Source organism: Seriola aureovittata, chromosome 18 (genome assembly GCF_021018895.1).
Source record: "Seriola aureovittata isolate HTS-2021-v1 ecotype China chromosome 18, ASM2101889v1, whole genome shotgun sequence".
Taxonomy (NCBI): domain Eukaryota; kingdom Metazoa; phylum Chordata; class Actinopteri; order Carangiformes; family Carangidae; genus Seriola; species Seriola aureovittata.
This window is the reverse complement of record NC_079381.1, coordinates 23,284,335-23,302,000: the sequence shown is the minus strand read 5'-3', so window position 1 is coordinate 23,302,000 and position 17,666 is coordinate 23,284,335. Positions and strand designations below refer to the sequence as shown.

The following is a 17,666-nucleotide window of genomic DNA, read 5'->3' as shown; positions in this document are numbered from 1 at the left end:
GTGTCATGTGGGTGTGTGTTAAACTTTTATTTTTTGTTTGTAAGGGGTCCCACATGAAAAAAGATGTTAACCACAAGTCTATAATGTTGATTATTCAAATTTTATTAGTTTATCAGATGTTTTTTTTGAAAAGAAAAATCTTAATCTGTAACTCATAATTTAGAAATGTCAAATATTTTCCTCACAAATGTGTTTAAGTGCAGTACTTGAATAAACAACTAGTGTGTCTATAGTAATAAAAAAGGCAGGAACTCATGGTGCATGTATGTATGTATGTGTGTGTGTGTGTGTGTGTGTGTGTTAGTGTTTGTGTGTGTGTGTGTGTGTGTTAGTGTTTGTGTGGTGTGTTCAGACTCACGCAGGCGGCCAAGGCTGCTTGACTGCCGAGAGCGTAGGTCTTCTGTGGAGCGGTGGATCCCAGAAGCTGAACTAGTACTACGACTCAGATTAGTCTGAGGATTACGGCCTGACAGAGGAGCAGCAGCAGCAGCAGCAGCAGCAGCAGCAGCAGCAGCAGAAGATGAGTGAAAACGATGAGTAACGAAGAGGTGATTTTAACGAGGAAAGGTGAAACAGGTGGTGATCAACAGGGCAGAAAACAGAGGAAGCATTAGGATGTAGTTAGTGTTTGGTAGCTAAAGTAAACGGTTCAAACCATTTACTTTGCTGACTGGTAGTTGAAAATGTGCACAAACACACCCACACTTAAGCAGACACACACACACACACACACACACACACACACACACACACACACACACACACACACACACACACACACACACACACTTACTAGAGGCAGTGTTGGAGGATTTTCCTATGTCCGCCAGCGAGCGGTGGATCGGTTTCTTGGTCTGGTGGCGATGCTTCCTGAGCAGAACAAAACTGATCTTCTCCTTCAGATCCGGAGGGATGAGACCGTCAGCGATCTGCCGATCCACGATGTCATCTGGAGTCAGAGTTTACACATCACAGGTGATCTCACAGGTGATCTCACAGGTGATCTCACAGGTGATCTCACATTTACTACATTTACTACATTTACAACTCTGGAAAACCTAGGAAAACAAAACACTATAAAACATGTTGTTATCTGATCGTTAATGCTGCACTAATCAATATTCCCATATTAATTATTAATTAATTATTTTAATAAAAATCAATAATGTCTGAAACGTGTTTAATCTGAGAGGAATTGTTCCTGGTGACAAACCCAGACAAATGTTTTTTTTGCTCATTGTTGTGATTTTCTAGCATAAAAATGAAGCACTTTCTAATATGGTTGAGAAAAGTTCTACTTAAATAAAGTTTATTATTATAATTATATTTTATAATCAGCAGACAGACGATGCTGCGTGACTCACCCACTATCTGTGGCAGTGAGTAGCCCTCCAGGTCGAGCAGAATGCTTCCTGTCTGCAGACAGGTCCTGAGCTCAAACAGGCTGTGGAGGGTCAGCGTGGAGACGTGAGGCTTGCTCCATCTCTCTCCTCCCTCCTCCACCTTCTCCTCAAACTTCACCCACCTACAGGGAGGGGGACAAAGTGGTGTTTGTTTGACTGTTTAAATGGAGGCACAGTGATTGATTAGACTTGGGTTCAGGACCAACAGGATGCTGTTATGCAATTTAAATCACATGTAGTGTTACAGTCGCGTCACGCAGCACCCATGACGTGTCGAACGCCACCTTCAACCCCTAAATCCCATCAAAGGTGACCCCCAAATCCTAAACTAATGAAGCTGTGACGCCTGCAGGTTTGTGTGCACGTCTGTACCTCGCTGACTCCTTCCACTCTAGTTCCCCCCCCTCTTGCTGTAGTGTGTCCATCTCGGTGAATATGGTGGGTGTCGGCGTGCTGTCATCCTCCCCCAGTATGTGGCGCAGCCGCTCCGCTGCAGGGGACACTACAAAATAAAAGCCAAACATGAGACAGAGTCAGTTTCCGATTTCAGCGAAGCCAGAAGCAACGAAAACAAACTCCACGGACACGGACATGTGCAAAGATAAAAGCTACAACAGTCATGCTAACAGGGCCGGCACAACCCCCCCCCACTGCCTCAGTGGTGCCAATACTAATGGCCATCGTCAATACTTGATGACTCACACCAACTGTAAATCTAACGCACCCATTACCAGTTTTATCAGTAGTAGCCAGCCTGTTAACATGATATTGTGCTTTTGTATAATTACAACCGACATAATGTATTACAAAACATTTCAAGCTCTATTACGGGACATTTCAAGCGCTCTCGGGGGCCCTCTGGTGGCCACAGGGGCCCTCAGACGTGAAGTGAAATGGGATCCAGAATCTGTCCACATCAACAGTTAAGTTTTCTACATTCAAGCTCCCCAGAGGAGGAACTGTAAAGACGTTGGTGCTTTTTCTCTGGCGCCACCACCAGGTCAAAGTTTTCACTTATTCAGAGAAACAGTTTGATATCTACATGACAAGCGCTTCACAATACATGCTGCATTCACCCATTCACTCACACATTCACACATCACACTGATTGGTTTAAATCCCAGGACGTTACAGATCAGACAGAAAGTGCCTCAGACCAACAGGACACCCCCGGAGAGTTGTTTTAGTCAACCAAAGATTAGGAACACGTCTAATTTAAACAATCCCCATTACCCTTTGTTAACGAGCGAACAACAGAGTCAGCTCCTCTAATTACTATCTGATAGCGATGTGTAATCTATCGGCCTGCATCTTTTCTAATTTTACTCTGAGCAGATCAATCTCCATTAACATCCAAGCCTGGAGGCGCAGGGCACTCGCATCCAACACGGTGTGTGTGTGTGTGTGTGTTTCATGTTGCTCTGTTTGCTTCTCCAAAGTCTAAAAAAGCTCACAAGTCAGAAACACATGAACTGACAGATGTGAACGAGTTCCAGTTTGAACCACGACCGTCGACAGCCTCATGTGACAGTGACGTTCGCCATCTCAATCAACACCTCCGTGTACAGGAAACCAGGAAACTGTTACGTAATCGGCGTTAACTCCGGCGTGGTGCCCGATTATAATACAATACAATGTTCCACAATGAGAGCGACACTTAATAGGAATCAGTGGCTGTTTCCATCACTGTCACATCGGGTCGGGTCAGGCTGGGTCTGTTTCTGTTTGTGTGTCTCATGTAATCGCACACAGGGAGATCGTGGGGTTTTATATCTGCAATGTTTGGGATCATTTGTGGGGAAAACACAAATTCAAATCGCCCCCTACTTCTTTAACTTCTTAGCTACAATGCAAAATACATAAAGCTGCACGCTCTGTATTTATATATATAAATACTAAATTATATATATATATATATATATATATATATATATATAAATATGATTTAATGAGTTTATGAAGGTTGAAAAGGAGGTGGCACAAAAACAACCACCCAACTCTGCAGCTCCCCACCCTTGATTAACAACAGCTCATTACCAGACTTTAAGTAGGTTGTCGTGTCTGAACACTGACTGGACAACGGCTGAGTTTTTCTCCCACTTACACTCATCGTTTAGGCTGAAGTGGCACGAGAGAGAGAGTTGGAGTAAATATCCTGACATCAGAAGTCTGCTTGGTGAAACTTTTATAACTTAAACCTACAAAATGTTTTAACATATTTCAGCTCATTTTAGTTTCCCGGTCCGTAAACTCTCCGGTTGTTCCCAAATCCAGCAGCAGCAGCAGGTGTTAATGAAAACACTCTGATAAACTGTTCACCGCCTTCCCAGCACACACACACACACACACACATACGCACGCACACAAACACACACACGCACACACAGCACTTACTTGAGGTAATAAACAAAGCAGAATAAGCTGATGCGGAGATAAAGATAAGAAGTTGTTTTTGTGCCTTGAAAGCAAAAGTAAATGGGTGGAAAATATTTCCTCTCTGCGCAGCGTTCTGTATAATTAGCTATTAGCATCTAGTGATCTAGTCAGTGCATTTAAATAAGATGGCAAAGAGACAGACAGCTCACACTGTTTCTGTGTGTTTATTGCTGCAGAAATAAAAAGGTTCATCAGACTCGGCGAGTGATGCTTTGGTGATGAGTTTAATGTTTTTCAGTGTGGGACTCGAAGTCAGACTCATGGCTTTAGATGGAAAAAATGCCTCGTGTTGTTATCTTTATAACTATTCAGGCATTTAAAAAATAAAAAAAATCACAGGTGTGCAGAGTCTGATTCATGATCGCTGCATGTGGCTGTTTAAACAGTTTGTTTCTCACCACCAGCAAGAGGCTGTGTGTTATTAAAGCCGTGAGCTGCTGTTTCTCACTTGAGTTTCATGCATCATGTCAGCTAATCAACACGAGTGTTGTTTCTAAATACTCAAAATATTCACAAATTAGCGATCATGACAAACGGCGCTGCAGGGATGAGTCCTAACACCCGGAAATTAATCGCATTTTAGCACTTCCTGTTCCCTCGACCTGAAGACATTTTCACGTCTTATTTTATGACATAAAATACATCAGTTAATAACCCAGTCCTGATTTCTTGAAGCTTTTACGTCTGTTAAAAAAGGCCAGCTGCTAACGAGCTTCTAAATGAGACTACGGAGGTTGTAATTTGTAATTTCTGATTAAAGATTATCGATCTGAACAAAACCTGTCAGGATCATAAACTGTTGTTTATTTTCTTTAATAATCCAAAAGACAATGCAAAAATCCCAGTGGCTTTCTGTGGAGGGAACCAGGGTGATGCTAACTTCAGAGTTAGACTACAGAGATACGTCGTCGCTGCAGCACAGTTTCCATCAGACTACTACAGTTTCAGTTTATCTATATTGGGGGATAAAAGAGAGTAAACTTTATATCCGTCACTGCAGATTCTCTCCTTTTGCCAACAAAGACAATTAAAGTAAATGCCATGACACAGGAATTAAACTAATTCGACTGCAGCTGGTGACCCTCGCTTCCACTCTCTCCTCTCTCATGCCATCTTTACCTATTGGAGAGCCAGGTAGGGTCCAGCGGGAGGCCATAATGGAGGGAAAGGAGGCCCCGCGGTCCTGCATGCTCACTGGATCCACTGACCCAAAGGTAGCTGGAGAGAGATCCTCAGTTTGGTTTGGAGAGGCGTCTAGCTTCTTGTCCTCTTGCTGAGGTCGAGAGTCCTTAGCTCACCACTCCTCGCTCTCCACCATGAGCCGAGAGAGAAGACACACTCTCACTCCCTCTCACATACGTCCTTCCCCGGGTGTTTCTCTGCTCTGCTGTCGAGCTTTACACCACAGCCAGTCGTGTTGCTTCAGTTGACCACGTACGATGTGGTGTGTGTGGTCAGTCTGAGTGAGACCTGCACCATTCAAACGGTCGGAAAAAGGTCTCCTCTAAGCTGGTGCAGAAATCCACTGAAATCTCCAAAGCAGCAAAGAGCCAGAGGCTTTAAGAGGGTTGACACACACCACAGGGCCCTCGAGTGCTCTCCTCCCAGAGGTGCACGCACACGCACACACACAAACACACACGCAAACACACACGGAAGAAACACAAGAACATCCAAATAACTTCTACTGCTCAGATGAACCTGAAGTCCTGCGTCAGTGCCTCTAACCAGCCTCCTCAGGCCTTCTGTTTGCTGCACATGTTCAATATGAATCTTGGCAAAAACACAACACATACCAAACACAACCCCCCCCCCCCCCCCCCCCCCCCCCCCCCCCCCCGATAACACGCAAACACACGCGCACACACACACACACACATGCACACACAGCTTGGAGTTCCTCAGCTCTAATCAGCTTACAGACTTCAGACTTCATGGCCCCCTGGGAACGAGGACCATGCTGAAAAATATTCATCACATACCTCATCACACACTCGTCATGCAGGCCGGACCTGTGGCTGATCGACCCACAGGTCCGGCCTGGTCCTGATGCCTCTCACTACATTCAGCCGCGCTGTCAAAGCTCCACTTCAGTTTGGTGTCTTCTATTTATATTTTTTCACTTTAATTGAAAATTTATTTGGTTAATAAAACTGCAAAAAAAAAAAAAAAAAAAAAGCAAAGCTAGCAGCAGCTAAAGGCTAACATCACCATGACGACGTGAACGTGCTGATGCTTGGCTGAGAGACTCCATGTTCACCATCTTATTACAGCTGATGGGAAACTCATTTATTTAGAGGCTATTTGTGTTTGTGTTTCCTCGTGTTTTATAATTTCACAAGTTTTGCTCTTTCGTTACTTTATGTTTCACTTTTAGGGACATTAGTTATTGTATCATATTTAGGTCAAGATGCTCAAACCCCAGTGCTTCGCTTTAGACGAACGAATACAGACAGTGACGTCATGAGACTGAGAGTTTCTAACCTGAGGGGTCAGCGTGGTCCTGACGCTCTGCGCCCCCCTCCTCCTCGTCATAGTGCTCCTCTCTGTCGTGGTAATACTCCCGGTGCGAGTGGTCGCGGTGCGTGTGGTGGTCGTAGTGAGCGTGTCGCGCGCTGTGCTCGGCGTCACTGGCGTAAGAGTGATGTCTGCGCCTTTTCCGTCTGTGGGAAACTGGAACACCGATGTAGACCGGCTGTGCCTCTGAGAGAGAGAGAGAGAGAACATGTAAGAGTGGGATCAATACAGTGACACACACACACACACACACACACACACACACACACACACACACACACACACACACAATTTAATTTATTCCTATAAATACCATTTGGAAGAAATGTAAGCTGCACTAAAAATATTATTATATCAACACCATAACCCCGCCCCCCCATTTGAATATAAAAGATGGAAATAAAAAGAGCTGGAAAATAAAATATGCCATTGTGAAATAAAAGTCTTCAGGAATAAATAAATGTGGAATTACAGAATAAAAGTAAGTAAATAATAAAGTAAATTAAAATGTAATTTTAAAAATAAAATCTTATTTATTTGTGTATCTATTTTTTTATTTATTTGTATGTATAGGCATTTATTTATTCATTTATATATTAATATTTATATATTTCTACATCTATTACCTACTTTATTTATTTGGGGATTTATTTCATAGCTGTATTTATTTATTTATTTAATATTGATTTAGATGTAATTCCGTTTGTTTGCCAACAGATTTTCCACATCAATTTCTTAGGTTAATGAATCAGTTTTGTTGCCAAAAGGAAATGCCAGTTAATGCAGGTTTATTGTTTTCATGTCAGTCGATGTTTTGCTTTGGTTGTGCACGTCTGAATTTCCCAATAAAAGCTACAGCTGATCACTTTGCTCAGTCGGCGATCCAGCTGTTTCCTCACCATCATCATCATCGTAGTGTCGGTGACCTCTACTTCTCCCTCTCTGCCAGTCATGATGATCCATCCTGAAACAGACGAGCGGAAATGAGGAGGAGGAAGTTTACTGGGAGAGTACGGACGCAGGGGGAAAGTGACGGAAGAGAAGAAAGAGAAGACGAGACGGTCGCCACTCTTCCTCTCTCTAAACAAACCATCATCTATCACATGGAACATACACAGAGTTCTCCGGCCGTGGAGATCTCTCTGATCAGGGAATCCTCCCGGCCTGAGGGACTGTACCATGTGAGCTGCCGGCCCACATGGCGACACATGTGCCATCACTGCAACCTCAACAGATCGAAGGATGACCAGAGGAAAACTCAATGGAAAACCCCAGCAGCCCCTCAGGACCGGGCTGCAGCTCAAACCATGGAAACCAAAGCAAGCAGCTCAGACCTGCTGAAACCTTGACGAAGGCAAGAGGCCATTTTTGTGGTTACAGACACATCAGATAAACATATACAACTTATTATTAACAGGGTTTAAGAGTTGTAACTTACGGCTTTGTTAATGGTTAAAAAGGCATTTACTAATGCTTTACAGAGCACAGGTTGTGAAAAATCCCTCTGGCTGTTTATAAGTTCTAACTAATGGTTAATAAATCATTTACTAACATTTTTATATGACTTGTTAGAAATATTTAACTTGTTGAGTATTTATTTAACAGATAACCCATAATTATAACTGTATAATCTCCAAATCAACCAAAGAAATCAACTGTTGTTTTATCATGAACTTAATGTTAATACATGACATTTTATTCATTGCAAATTAATTCAGTTTAAAACATTGAGTTTTCATTTTCAGACCATTTCAGATCTTTTGATGACGACTTTCTCTCACGTGAAGTGAGAGTGTGACTCCAAACTACAATTTGAATGAAAATGTGAAACATGACTATCATACTAGGGGACTTCCCAGCATGCACCATGTGAGGGTTAAACCGGGTTAAACTGTTCTTTCGTGCAGTTTCAAGACAAGATACAGTGACTTGAAATTTACTGTGTTTCTTTTAACACATATGATGCTGCGTTCAAGGCGACGGTAAACTTGGAAACTTCTGAGTGAGATCTTACGCGTTTCAAAACATGTGCGTTCACACGATCAACATGGAAAACAAGATGGACGCCCGCAGTGACGCACTTTGTTCGAACACATGAACAAGTCACTGCAGCTGCTTGTCGCGGCTGAGCAGGAGGAAACTGTCTGAGGTGAATGTGATTCTGTTTGTGGCCTGTGTGATGTTGATGTTTCAGTGCAGCCGAACTGAATGACCCGACAGTCATCACACTGGCATCTTCACTAATATATTAAGGAAGTAAAAATATATTACACACAATAGTAAATAACTTTTAAAAAGCAGAAAGTCCAAAACCTGTTTATATGTTCAAATTATTTCTACTTTCCGACGTGTCATGAACGCAGCATACGGCTGAATATAGACTTGTTTTCTCAAGTTCAGTGAACTCATATTTTCACAGATCACAAGATGAATTTGATTTGATTAATTCAATTAACTCACATTTTTAAGAAAGTGGGGAAAGCTTTCAGTGTTTTCCAGTGGAACTGATTAATTAAAGAATTAGTCAATGATTTATTAACCACTAATAAAGCCATTAGTTACCTCCCTTTATCAGAAAGTGTTATTATTCTGTAGGAGTTGATCACAATAGAAAGTTCCCTCAGGGAGGAGTTCAGGATGAATTAATGTGATTTCAGTTTACTGCTGTAATTTACAACTTTCCCTCCGTTCCCCCGCTTCAGCGCCGCCCAGACATGTTCCTGTAAATGTGATCTGTACACGGCGAACTGATCACTGAGTGTTCCTCTGCGCTCGTGACGTAGGTATCTCGTTCTAAAGCTGATTTGGGGGTGTTTTCTGGGCTGATCAATAGATGTCATTTCTGATAGCTAACTAGTCCCTGAAGCCTGATCACTGACTGTGAAGGACAGTCACATGAGTGCAGTCATGCGCACACACACACACACACACACACACACACACACTCACACGCAGATGGAGTAATGAGAAGCAACATTAGCATAATGTCGTAGTGAACTTTTCGTGACAAACCGGTGAATAATGTCGGAGAAGGTTTCAGGAGGTGATGTTCTGTCCTGGTCAAAAACATGTTTTTCGAGGAAGTTGAGAAGTTGAAGCTTTTGTTTAAAGAGTTTTTAACCAACTGTCAGATCGACTCTCTGCCCTAGAAATGACATCTATTAACTCCTCATGTTTTTACAACATACAGCCACTGATCTAATGATGAAACTGCCGATCATTGATCTTCAGTCTGACATATTTTGGTACAATGTCGTCGCATGAACGACCTTATTCTTATACATGTTTATCATACACAGTATTGGATTACATTAGTTTAACATATGCTTTCTGTTTCAGACCCCTCGTCTTCAGGACACACGGAGGCCAAGTGTCTTATATCACCAGATGTTTTCTCAGGCTGAGTCCAAACACAGCAAACCTGCTCACCAAGGAAGGAGAACAAGTAGTTCAGCCCCTCAGGAAGAGCTGGACACTCACGGCAACATCCGACATGATTTTAATTGTTGGTGATGAGCAGCTCAGAGTCGACACTCACACAGAAAAGCCAAGAACATAAAGACAGAGGCAACATTCGACGAAAGCGAGATTAAATTAAATAAACATTTAACAAATTTCAGCCAAGTCTTAAAATCCTGCTTTTCCTAATAAAGTGATTATGAGCCCGTTTCAAAGGTTGAGAGTTTCTTATGACAAACTGAAACAATCAAATAAAAAAAATATATGCAGGAACCGCAAACACACACAGTCGCATGGAGCAACAAATGCTGAAAAACTACAGTCTCAAAAACCGAAATTCATTTCAGTTGTTCCCAACACAAACTCATCTTTGAGTTTCCTTTAATTAAGATGCAAAATCTCAAGTGAGCCGACCTCAGACGACCTCCCAAGTCTTTATAAAGTTCAAATATAAATCTACATTTCAGCTCTGAGCATCGTGACACCTTCAGCCTCTACTTGTATTTATTTTGTATTCAAATCAATGCGGCGGTAAAAAATAAGCACAACACTTCATGTGAGGGGAAAGTACACGGTAATACATGACAGCGTCAGTAAACCAGATAAAAACCTGACAAACCTTCTTCACAGATTCAAACCAACAGCATCGAACACGAGAGAATCATGTCAAAATGGCAAGTGAAAAGTAAAAGTGTTACCTGGTGTGACGGACGAAGCTGAGAAGACAGACGTCAGGAAGATACTGAGGATTTTATGATGTCAAAGTGACGAAAGATAACAAACAGAAAATAGTCAGAATGAAACTAATTTCAATATCGTTGTGTGAATTATCTACAGAGCAAAATGCTGCAACGAAACACCAACAAGCCGCTCTCAATGACTGGACACACAATCTGAGTATTGAGTATTGGATGTCTCTACAGAGTCTGTGAGAGTGTGTGTGTGTGTGTGTGTGTGTGTGTGTGTTGGCAAGCGTTTTGGGGGGTTGGGTGTATGTAGAGCGCAATCACTCCATTCAGGAAGCATCCATTCATCCATTCATCCATTCATCTTCCTCAGTTTTGTGTTTTCAGAAAACCACTGAGGCAGTTTTCAGGTTCTTTATAAAACATATTTATTCTACAGCTTCAGTTTCAGTTACTGCACAGATCAGATGATCTCAAATACATTTTTAACTCCGTATGCAGCAAAATGTATTTGTCATTTTTATTTAGTGTATTTTATATTTGTAGTAGTTAATTGTGACTTTAGTGTTTTTCATTTTATTACCTGTCCAGGGAGAATGGATGTAAATTAGCAGTGTGTTCATTAACATGTATCGTCCCTACCAAATAAACAAATAAATAACAATATATTTGGGCTGCAACTAATGATAGTTTTAATTAATCTCTTCACTGTCTGGTTCCTTTATGCATCAAAAATTGGGGAAAATAATTATTTGTAATCTCGGAGTCCAAAGTGATTTTTTTATTTTCAAATGTCTTGTTTTATTATTAAGAGTCTAAAACTCAAAAATATTCAGTTTGCAACAATAATAATAAAACAAAGAAAAACAGCAAATCAGTCCAAATAAAGTCAAAATAAATCGTATAATAAGGAAAGTGCTGAAGGAACCAACAGTGCGGCTCATTGATGTTTCAGGTTTATCAGACTGTGATACACAGATATAATCTGTAAGTAGGAGACATTCATTATTGATTTTATTGGAATGTTGAACAGAAGCAGATTTATCCGTTTAACATCTACTGAATGCTACGAGCCACATGATGGGGCCGTGCTAATAAATGAGCAGCAGCCACATGACCACTGCCCTGTGTCTGACTCTCTCTAACGCCAGCGGACGGTGTCGCCACTAGATGGCTCTGAAAACCTGCTTTCTGTCTCCAGATGAATGGAGGGAGCAGCGGGTGATGATCCTCTTATACAGTAAATCTGATCCATGAATCAGTTATTTGTGATCTGTTGTGTAAAGATGAAGAAGATCTGTGTGAAGACTGAAGCAGCTTGTGAGCAGCTGTAACTAGGAAATTAATCAGATGTTATACATATTGTGCAGAAGTTATATGAAGTTAACTGATCAATTAATTTAACTACTCATGGCTTTATTTCTGAAAGCATCCTCACTTTACTTTTAATGCCTAAAACTTCTGCACATTGCTGTACATATTTCATACATAAGACCTCATTGATTAACATATTGATAAAAGTGTCCACTTTTTGATTTCTGAGGTCAATATATTTTTCCTAGTTCTAGTTTCTCTTCAGTTGAGGTTTGTATTTTTCTTGTTGACATTCAAGTTCAGTCCAAGTTAAGTCATTAAGTTAAAACTCACCCAGTCAACTACATTATTTCAGTGAGGGGCTCATTATGTTTCGTTTAATCTTACCTGGAGTCCAGGTGGAGAATCCGGTGCATCCAGATCCACGACGTCTCCTGGTGGTTTTCATCATCTCAGAGTTCGACCATAAAAACCTGAAAGCACAGAATGTAACCTGAGGTCACGTCCATTTATTCCAGTATACAGACACGTTTCAACACCTTGGAGTTATATTTGAGCTCATCTTTGATTATTTGTCTTATTGCTCACTCAAATATTCACAACATGAAGTTTGTCTGTGTCACAAGGCGACCATCAGTTGCTAAGACTAAACTACCTAACTGTATATGACGTGGTTAAAGCGGCTCCACCTGCAGCAGCTACAACAGTAAAATGCTGTTGAAGCATCGATGCATCAGAGTCATTAATCTAATAATGTCATATATAATAAAAAAGTCACAGGAGAACAAAGTACTTTTACTGCAGAAATAGAGCTGAGTACTTCCACCGCTGCAGGAGATACATGCTGTAAAGCTAACGTTTTTGTGAATGGACTCTCGGCTTGTGAAGAATCATTTTCTTCTGATATTTAATTCCAGATTTCTGTGTGTGCTCATTCGTATTTAATGAATTCATTCAGGAATGTAATTCCTGGCTCCTCCCGACTTGCTCCACTTTCCCTCCCTCCAGTGTTTCTGCTCATCACCTCAGTGTCTCGTTCACTTATCGTCTCTTCAGCCGCGGCTCTTTCACTCGTAGCAACACGCGGTATTAATTTCTGCTGCGCTGCTAAATTAATCAGCCTGTTCTCACATCAGATGGATGAAGCTTCATTCTTTGTTTGAAGATTATTCTGAGTAATCGAATTTGACCGTGTCAGTCTCTCTCTAACACACACACACAGTTTTTTTCTATCTGATGCTACATGCGGTGCCTTGGTGAGGATCCAGACCTCAGGGCAGAGGAAGCTGTTTTCATGTGGTTTTCTCTTCTTCTTGCTGCTGCTGCGACACACTCTGCACACAATGATATTTTTTAAAATGATGACACCATAAAACAAACATTGTGCTGGAACGATACTTGTTCTAAGAGGATTTGAGGACTATTTTTAAAGTTGTTGTTGTGTTTTTTATTTTTAATCAAAGCCAGATAATTATTCCAGTCTAATTTTAACATGTGTGCTGAGGGTATTTCTTTTCATAGGCGTCTCTGAACCACAGCACAGTGCAGCTGCTCAATAGCTTTATCATCAGCTCTTCAGTCTATATTGTAAATATAGTAGAAACATCAGTCTATAAAAACAACAGTGGTGCCATTTTAATCTCAACAGTATTATGTGGATGTATAAATAAAGATTAAAGGCCGTGTATTTGTTTTATTTGAAGTGTTGATCCATCAGAAGATATAAAAACCATCTCAGTGTAGTTTTACATCTCCTCTCTCAGGTTTCTCTCTGCTGCTCTAGTAACAACAGGTCGGTGAGCCAATCAGAAGAGAGGAGGCTCTGAGGAAAAAGTATTTGAGAATTCATGTAAATGGTGAAATGAAGTGGTGATGTTGTGTCTGTTGTTCAGAGTTTTTTTTAATCTTTTTTTATTTATACACTCACAGCTACATAACAGTAAAAAACCATGACTGCTGACCTTGGGACTTTAGCGTCAAAGACTGGCTCCTGGCAAAGGGAGTGTAACCTCTCTGACAACAAAGGAGTCTGAGAGAGTCTGCAGCTGAAGACGCCTCTGTGCATGTCATCTGAAAAATCCAACCATGAGTGCTAAAAGATATAAAACAATAAAAGATGATATCACACAAAAAACACATCTATAAAAATACATTTTTAAATTACAAACTAATTTTATAGAATTCAATCAGATCGTCTGGCAGCTTATTCCATAAGAGTTATTGATCTGGAGTTTGGATCAGTAATGCTGCCCGCTGGCTCATAAGGAGTCCGCACTTGATCCCATTTGATGCTTTTCTTTGTGGCACATGATAGTAAACTTTTGGACAGTTGGTCAGACAAAACAATTCATTTGAAAGTGTCACCTTGGTGTGTGGGCCTTTGGAGGGCCCCCCCCCCCCAAGAACATGTTTGACCACGACCTCCAGCCGTCATGACTGTTGTCCGTCAGAAACAAAGGTGGAAGTATCCTGTTGTTATGGAGCTGCAGAGTCCAACTGTGGGGGAGACCGAGGTGGTTGATGAGAAAACAAATCATCAGACTTAAGACTCACTTCCTGTTTCCTGACCTACAGTCAACATCAGGTTTCCTTTAATCATGACAACAAAGGTTCCAAGTCGTGTTTGTGCCTGAACAAACCTTCACCATAGCGTCACCAGATCAGAGGAATGCTGCATGAATCATTAATGTGAAAAACACAGGAGAATAAATCAAAGACAACTGGGGTTTTTTTGTAAATTATTAACATAATAGTTGTTCTAAGTGTAATTTAACACTAAATTAACCTTTCTGAGTCAGTAAATTAGAGGATCAATCACTTTATTACACTATATAGTGATCCTGGTCCGATTTACAGGAGCTTTTTTCCTCTTTCCAGAGTGATTCTGTCATATCATTGCTTATAATTGACGTATAAAACATGAATGGCTGTTTGTTAACAATTACTAAAGCCATTAGTTGCAGCTTATAAACTCTTCATACAGGAGGTTTTAATGAAATGTTATGAGGTACATTTGAATTGTTGCTGTTCAGCAGAATATTTATTATTTGCACTGCTGTATCGTTTCACAGTTAATTACACTGATAACAATCCTGTTTAATTATGATCATTCATAAAGTATAACAGCATGTTGTTCGTAGTATTATAAATTCATGATAATTAATAATTCTAAATCATAAATAGAGTGACATCTCTGACAGATATGAAATCTAAGAAATGTTTTGTTTTGAATTTTCCTCTAAATAATTAAATTTCATCTGTCATCCTCCCTCCTGCAGTAATTGTCCTCTCACTTTGTTTTTCCATTTGCTGGAGACTTCCCACTGTGCCGACATGTTCCTGTTTACCAAATTCTCACTTTCTAATGTGAGTTCTCTATGAAACCAGGTGTTCGGGCAGAGAAACGAATGAATGGAGGAAGCTCCCTGTCATTCTCTGGTGAATTCGGCCTCTCTCTTTGTTCGTGTCACATCCTCTCCTCATCACTTGTTCAGACATGAGCTTTCACTACCTTCTCTGTGGTGTTCGGTACAGCAGCTGTAAGGGGAGCAGGTGACAAATGAGATTGAATTCCTGTTTTCCCTGCAGTGGACTCTAATAGATGCAGCAGACAGACAGCGAGTTGTGGAAGTGCTGAGAGATAAATACACTCAATTTATGTGCAGTGCCACAGATCCGTTTTTCCATTACTTTGGTGTGCTGACATGCAATTTGTCCGGGCCATTCACAATCTAGTGACTGTGTGACCCGATCTCATCGGGCTTTTAATTCACAAGACAAACAGAGCTGCTGTTTTGAGCTCTGGATGCATGTTGGGCCATTTAGAATTTAAATTGACATAATTTGAACAAGAATGGATCGGATGTTGAAGCATGAAATCAAAATACACAAATCCATGAAGCAATTTCCAAAAAACAAAAAAGACTGGTGGAAAATTTGTGTCCAGCTTTTGTATTTAATAACTTCTGGACACGTTATCCATCATTTATTAGCGATTCATAGCATGCTATAATGTAGTTATTAAAAGGTGAGGAGCATTTTAAATGATCAATTCATTAATTTATTAAAGAATGAATCATCAGCTGAGCCCTGTTAGCTTTAGCCTCAGCAGTTTAGCATGTAGCCCTCAAGTGCGTGTTTAAAACTAATTTTACATGATTATCATCTTTAATACAACAACATTATTGCTTTGCTATTTTTAGTACACCACTCACCCACTCCATGAAACTGTCCGGACACATATGGAGCTCGCCGCCTGCTGGCAGGGAGCAAGCAAGCTAGCGCCGGGTAAGCTAGCTGTCAGGAGAGGGACCTGAGCCCAGCCGGCAAGCTAGCTGCCGAACTTCAGTGTCACACACTGTGTGGGAAATCTGAGCTCCTAGTTTAACGCACTTGTTTGCTCTGTCACAGTGTGTTTGTGTTAACTCAACAGTGATATTGTTCAACAAATATAATATAACTTTTCAATGATTCAGCTACAACAAAAAAACAGTTATTTTATTCGTTGTCTCACATTTGTGCTGAGTCACCATCGTCCCAAACAAAACAACAAGAATCAATGTTTAAGTTATTCATTTTTACCATGCAAGTGAGCCATCTTCCCAATCAAATACTCTCTCTGTTAGATTAAACGCTGGCGGACTTACCTCCGGTACCGTTTGCTGAGGCTGGAAACCGGCTTGATGAAGAGGAGGAGATCCGGTCCGAGTATTTTTAACTTAATGGTCGCGGACTGTTCTCAGAGCCAGTTACCGGTTCACCGCGGCCATCTTGCTTTTTGACGTCCGTATATAAAAGAAAAAATGGCGCGTATTCTGCCCATTACCACTCTGTTTCTTCCTCGTCCCTTCCTGCTAAACCAACTTCCGCAGTTGTCACAGGTGAGCGGTTTTGTTTGTTGTTTGTTGTTTGATTGTTTGTTCCCCAGTGTACTTTTATTGCGCTGTTATTTGTAGGACTCTGTTGAGAAAGACTGGGCCGAGTCTGGGCCGAGAGAGCCGGTATTCTGGCGAGTTTTGCCGCTTTGTCCTGGATGCCGGATCTAAAAAATGGCGCCCATTCAGTTCTATAGGAATTGCTCGGCTGACGCCATAGATGTATTAATCATGGGACACGCAGAGAGAGTAAACCAGCAAACAGGAAGTCCAGAAAAACATAAAATCCATAAACTTGAGTAAAGAAGTTAAAAAGTTAATAAACTGCAATTTTTTTGACTGTAACAAAACACTTATTAACTGATGTTTAAATCACATGAGGGTCTAAAACTGTCTCAGAACTCACGAACACAAACTGAACAAGAAATTCTCAACTCAATGTCCACTTATTAGGTTTCTTGCAGAGCTTTCAGCCTTGATCATCAGATGGAATTAGTTGCAGAAAAAAATAAAATAATAGTAATATAGCTAATAAAATAATATGTTTAACACAATAAATCGAAAAGAATTATTATAAGTACATTCTTTACATTTCATATTAATGATTATAGCTGTTTTATCTTTTATAGAATAGAATTGTGGACAAAAATACTAATAAATTATTATTTATTATCTATAGACTATGTGTTATAAACCTATTAATATAAATATAATAACTATAATTGTTCTTATACCGTTTGGACATTACAAACCATCACATTATATAAGCCAATATCATCAGAGCGACTGAGGTCTAATCCTGCCGAGGTCGCGTCAGGGGTCCAGAGAAGTTCTGCTGAATTACAGGATGGATGATATCGACCAGACAACACCAAGACTAGTCAGATTGGTGTGTTAACAGGGAAGGGGTGTGTGTGAGTGTGTGTGTGTGTGTGACGGGGGAGTGAACAGTGCAGGGAGGGGGTGGAGAACGTCAA

At 40.7% G+C, this 17,666-nt stretch overlaps 1 protein-coding gene across 1 annotated transcript in view; it reads right to left on the bottom strand.

Moving 5' to 3' along the window:
- The window catches only part of slc4a5b (solute carrier family 4 member 5b), a 32,553-nt gene extending 18,674 nt beyond the window's left edge, over window positions 1-13,879 (bottom strand). Inside the window, exons 1-8 of the mRNA XM_056404259.1 lie at window positions 13,777-13,879; window positions 12,203-12,288; window positions 7,256-7,320; window positions 6,324-6,542; window positions 1,776-1,905; window positions 1,365-1,525; window positions 794-949; window positions 359-466 (exon numbers count right to left, since the gene is read on the bottom strand). Of these exons, the coding sequence (XP_056260234.1) occupies window positions 359-466; window positions 794-949; window positions 1,365-1,525; window positions 1,776-1,905; window positions 6,324-6,542; window positions 7,256-7,320; window positions 12,203-12,231 (868 nt within the window). The 5' untranslated portion in view covers window positions 12,232-12,288; window positions 13,777-13,879. The remainder of the gene's footprint in view (window positions 1-358; window positions 467-793; window positions 950-1,364; window positions 1,526-1,775; window positions 1,906-6,323; window positions 6,543-7,255; window positions 7,321-12,202; window positions 12,289-13,776) is intronic.
- Window positions 13,880-17,666: the final 3,787 nt, after the last annotated feature.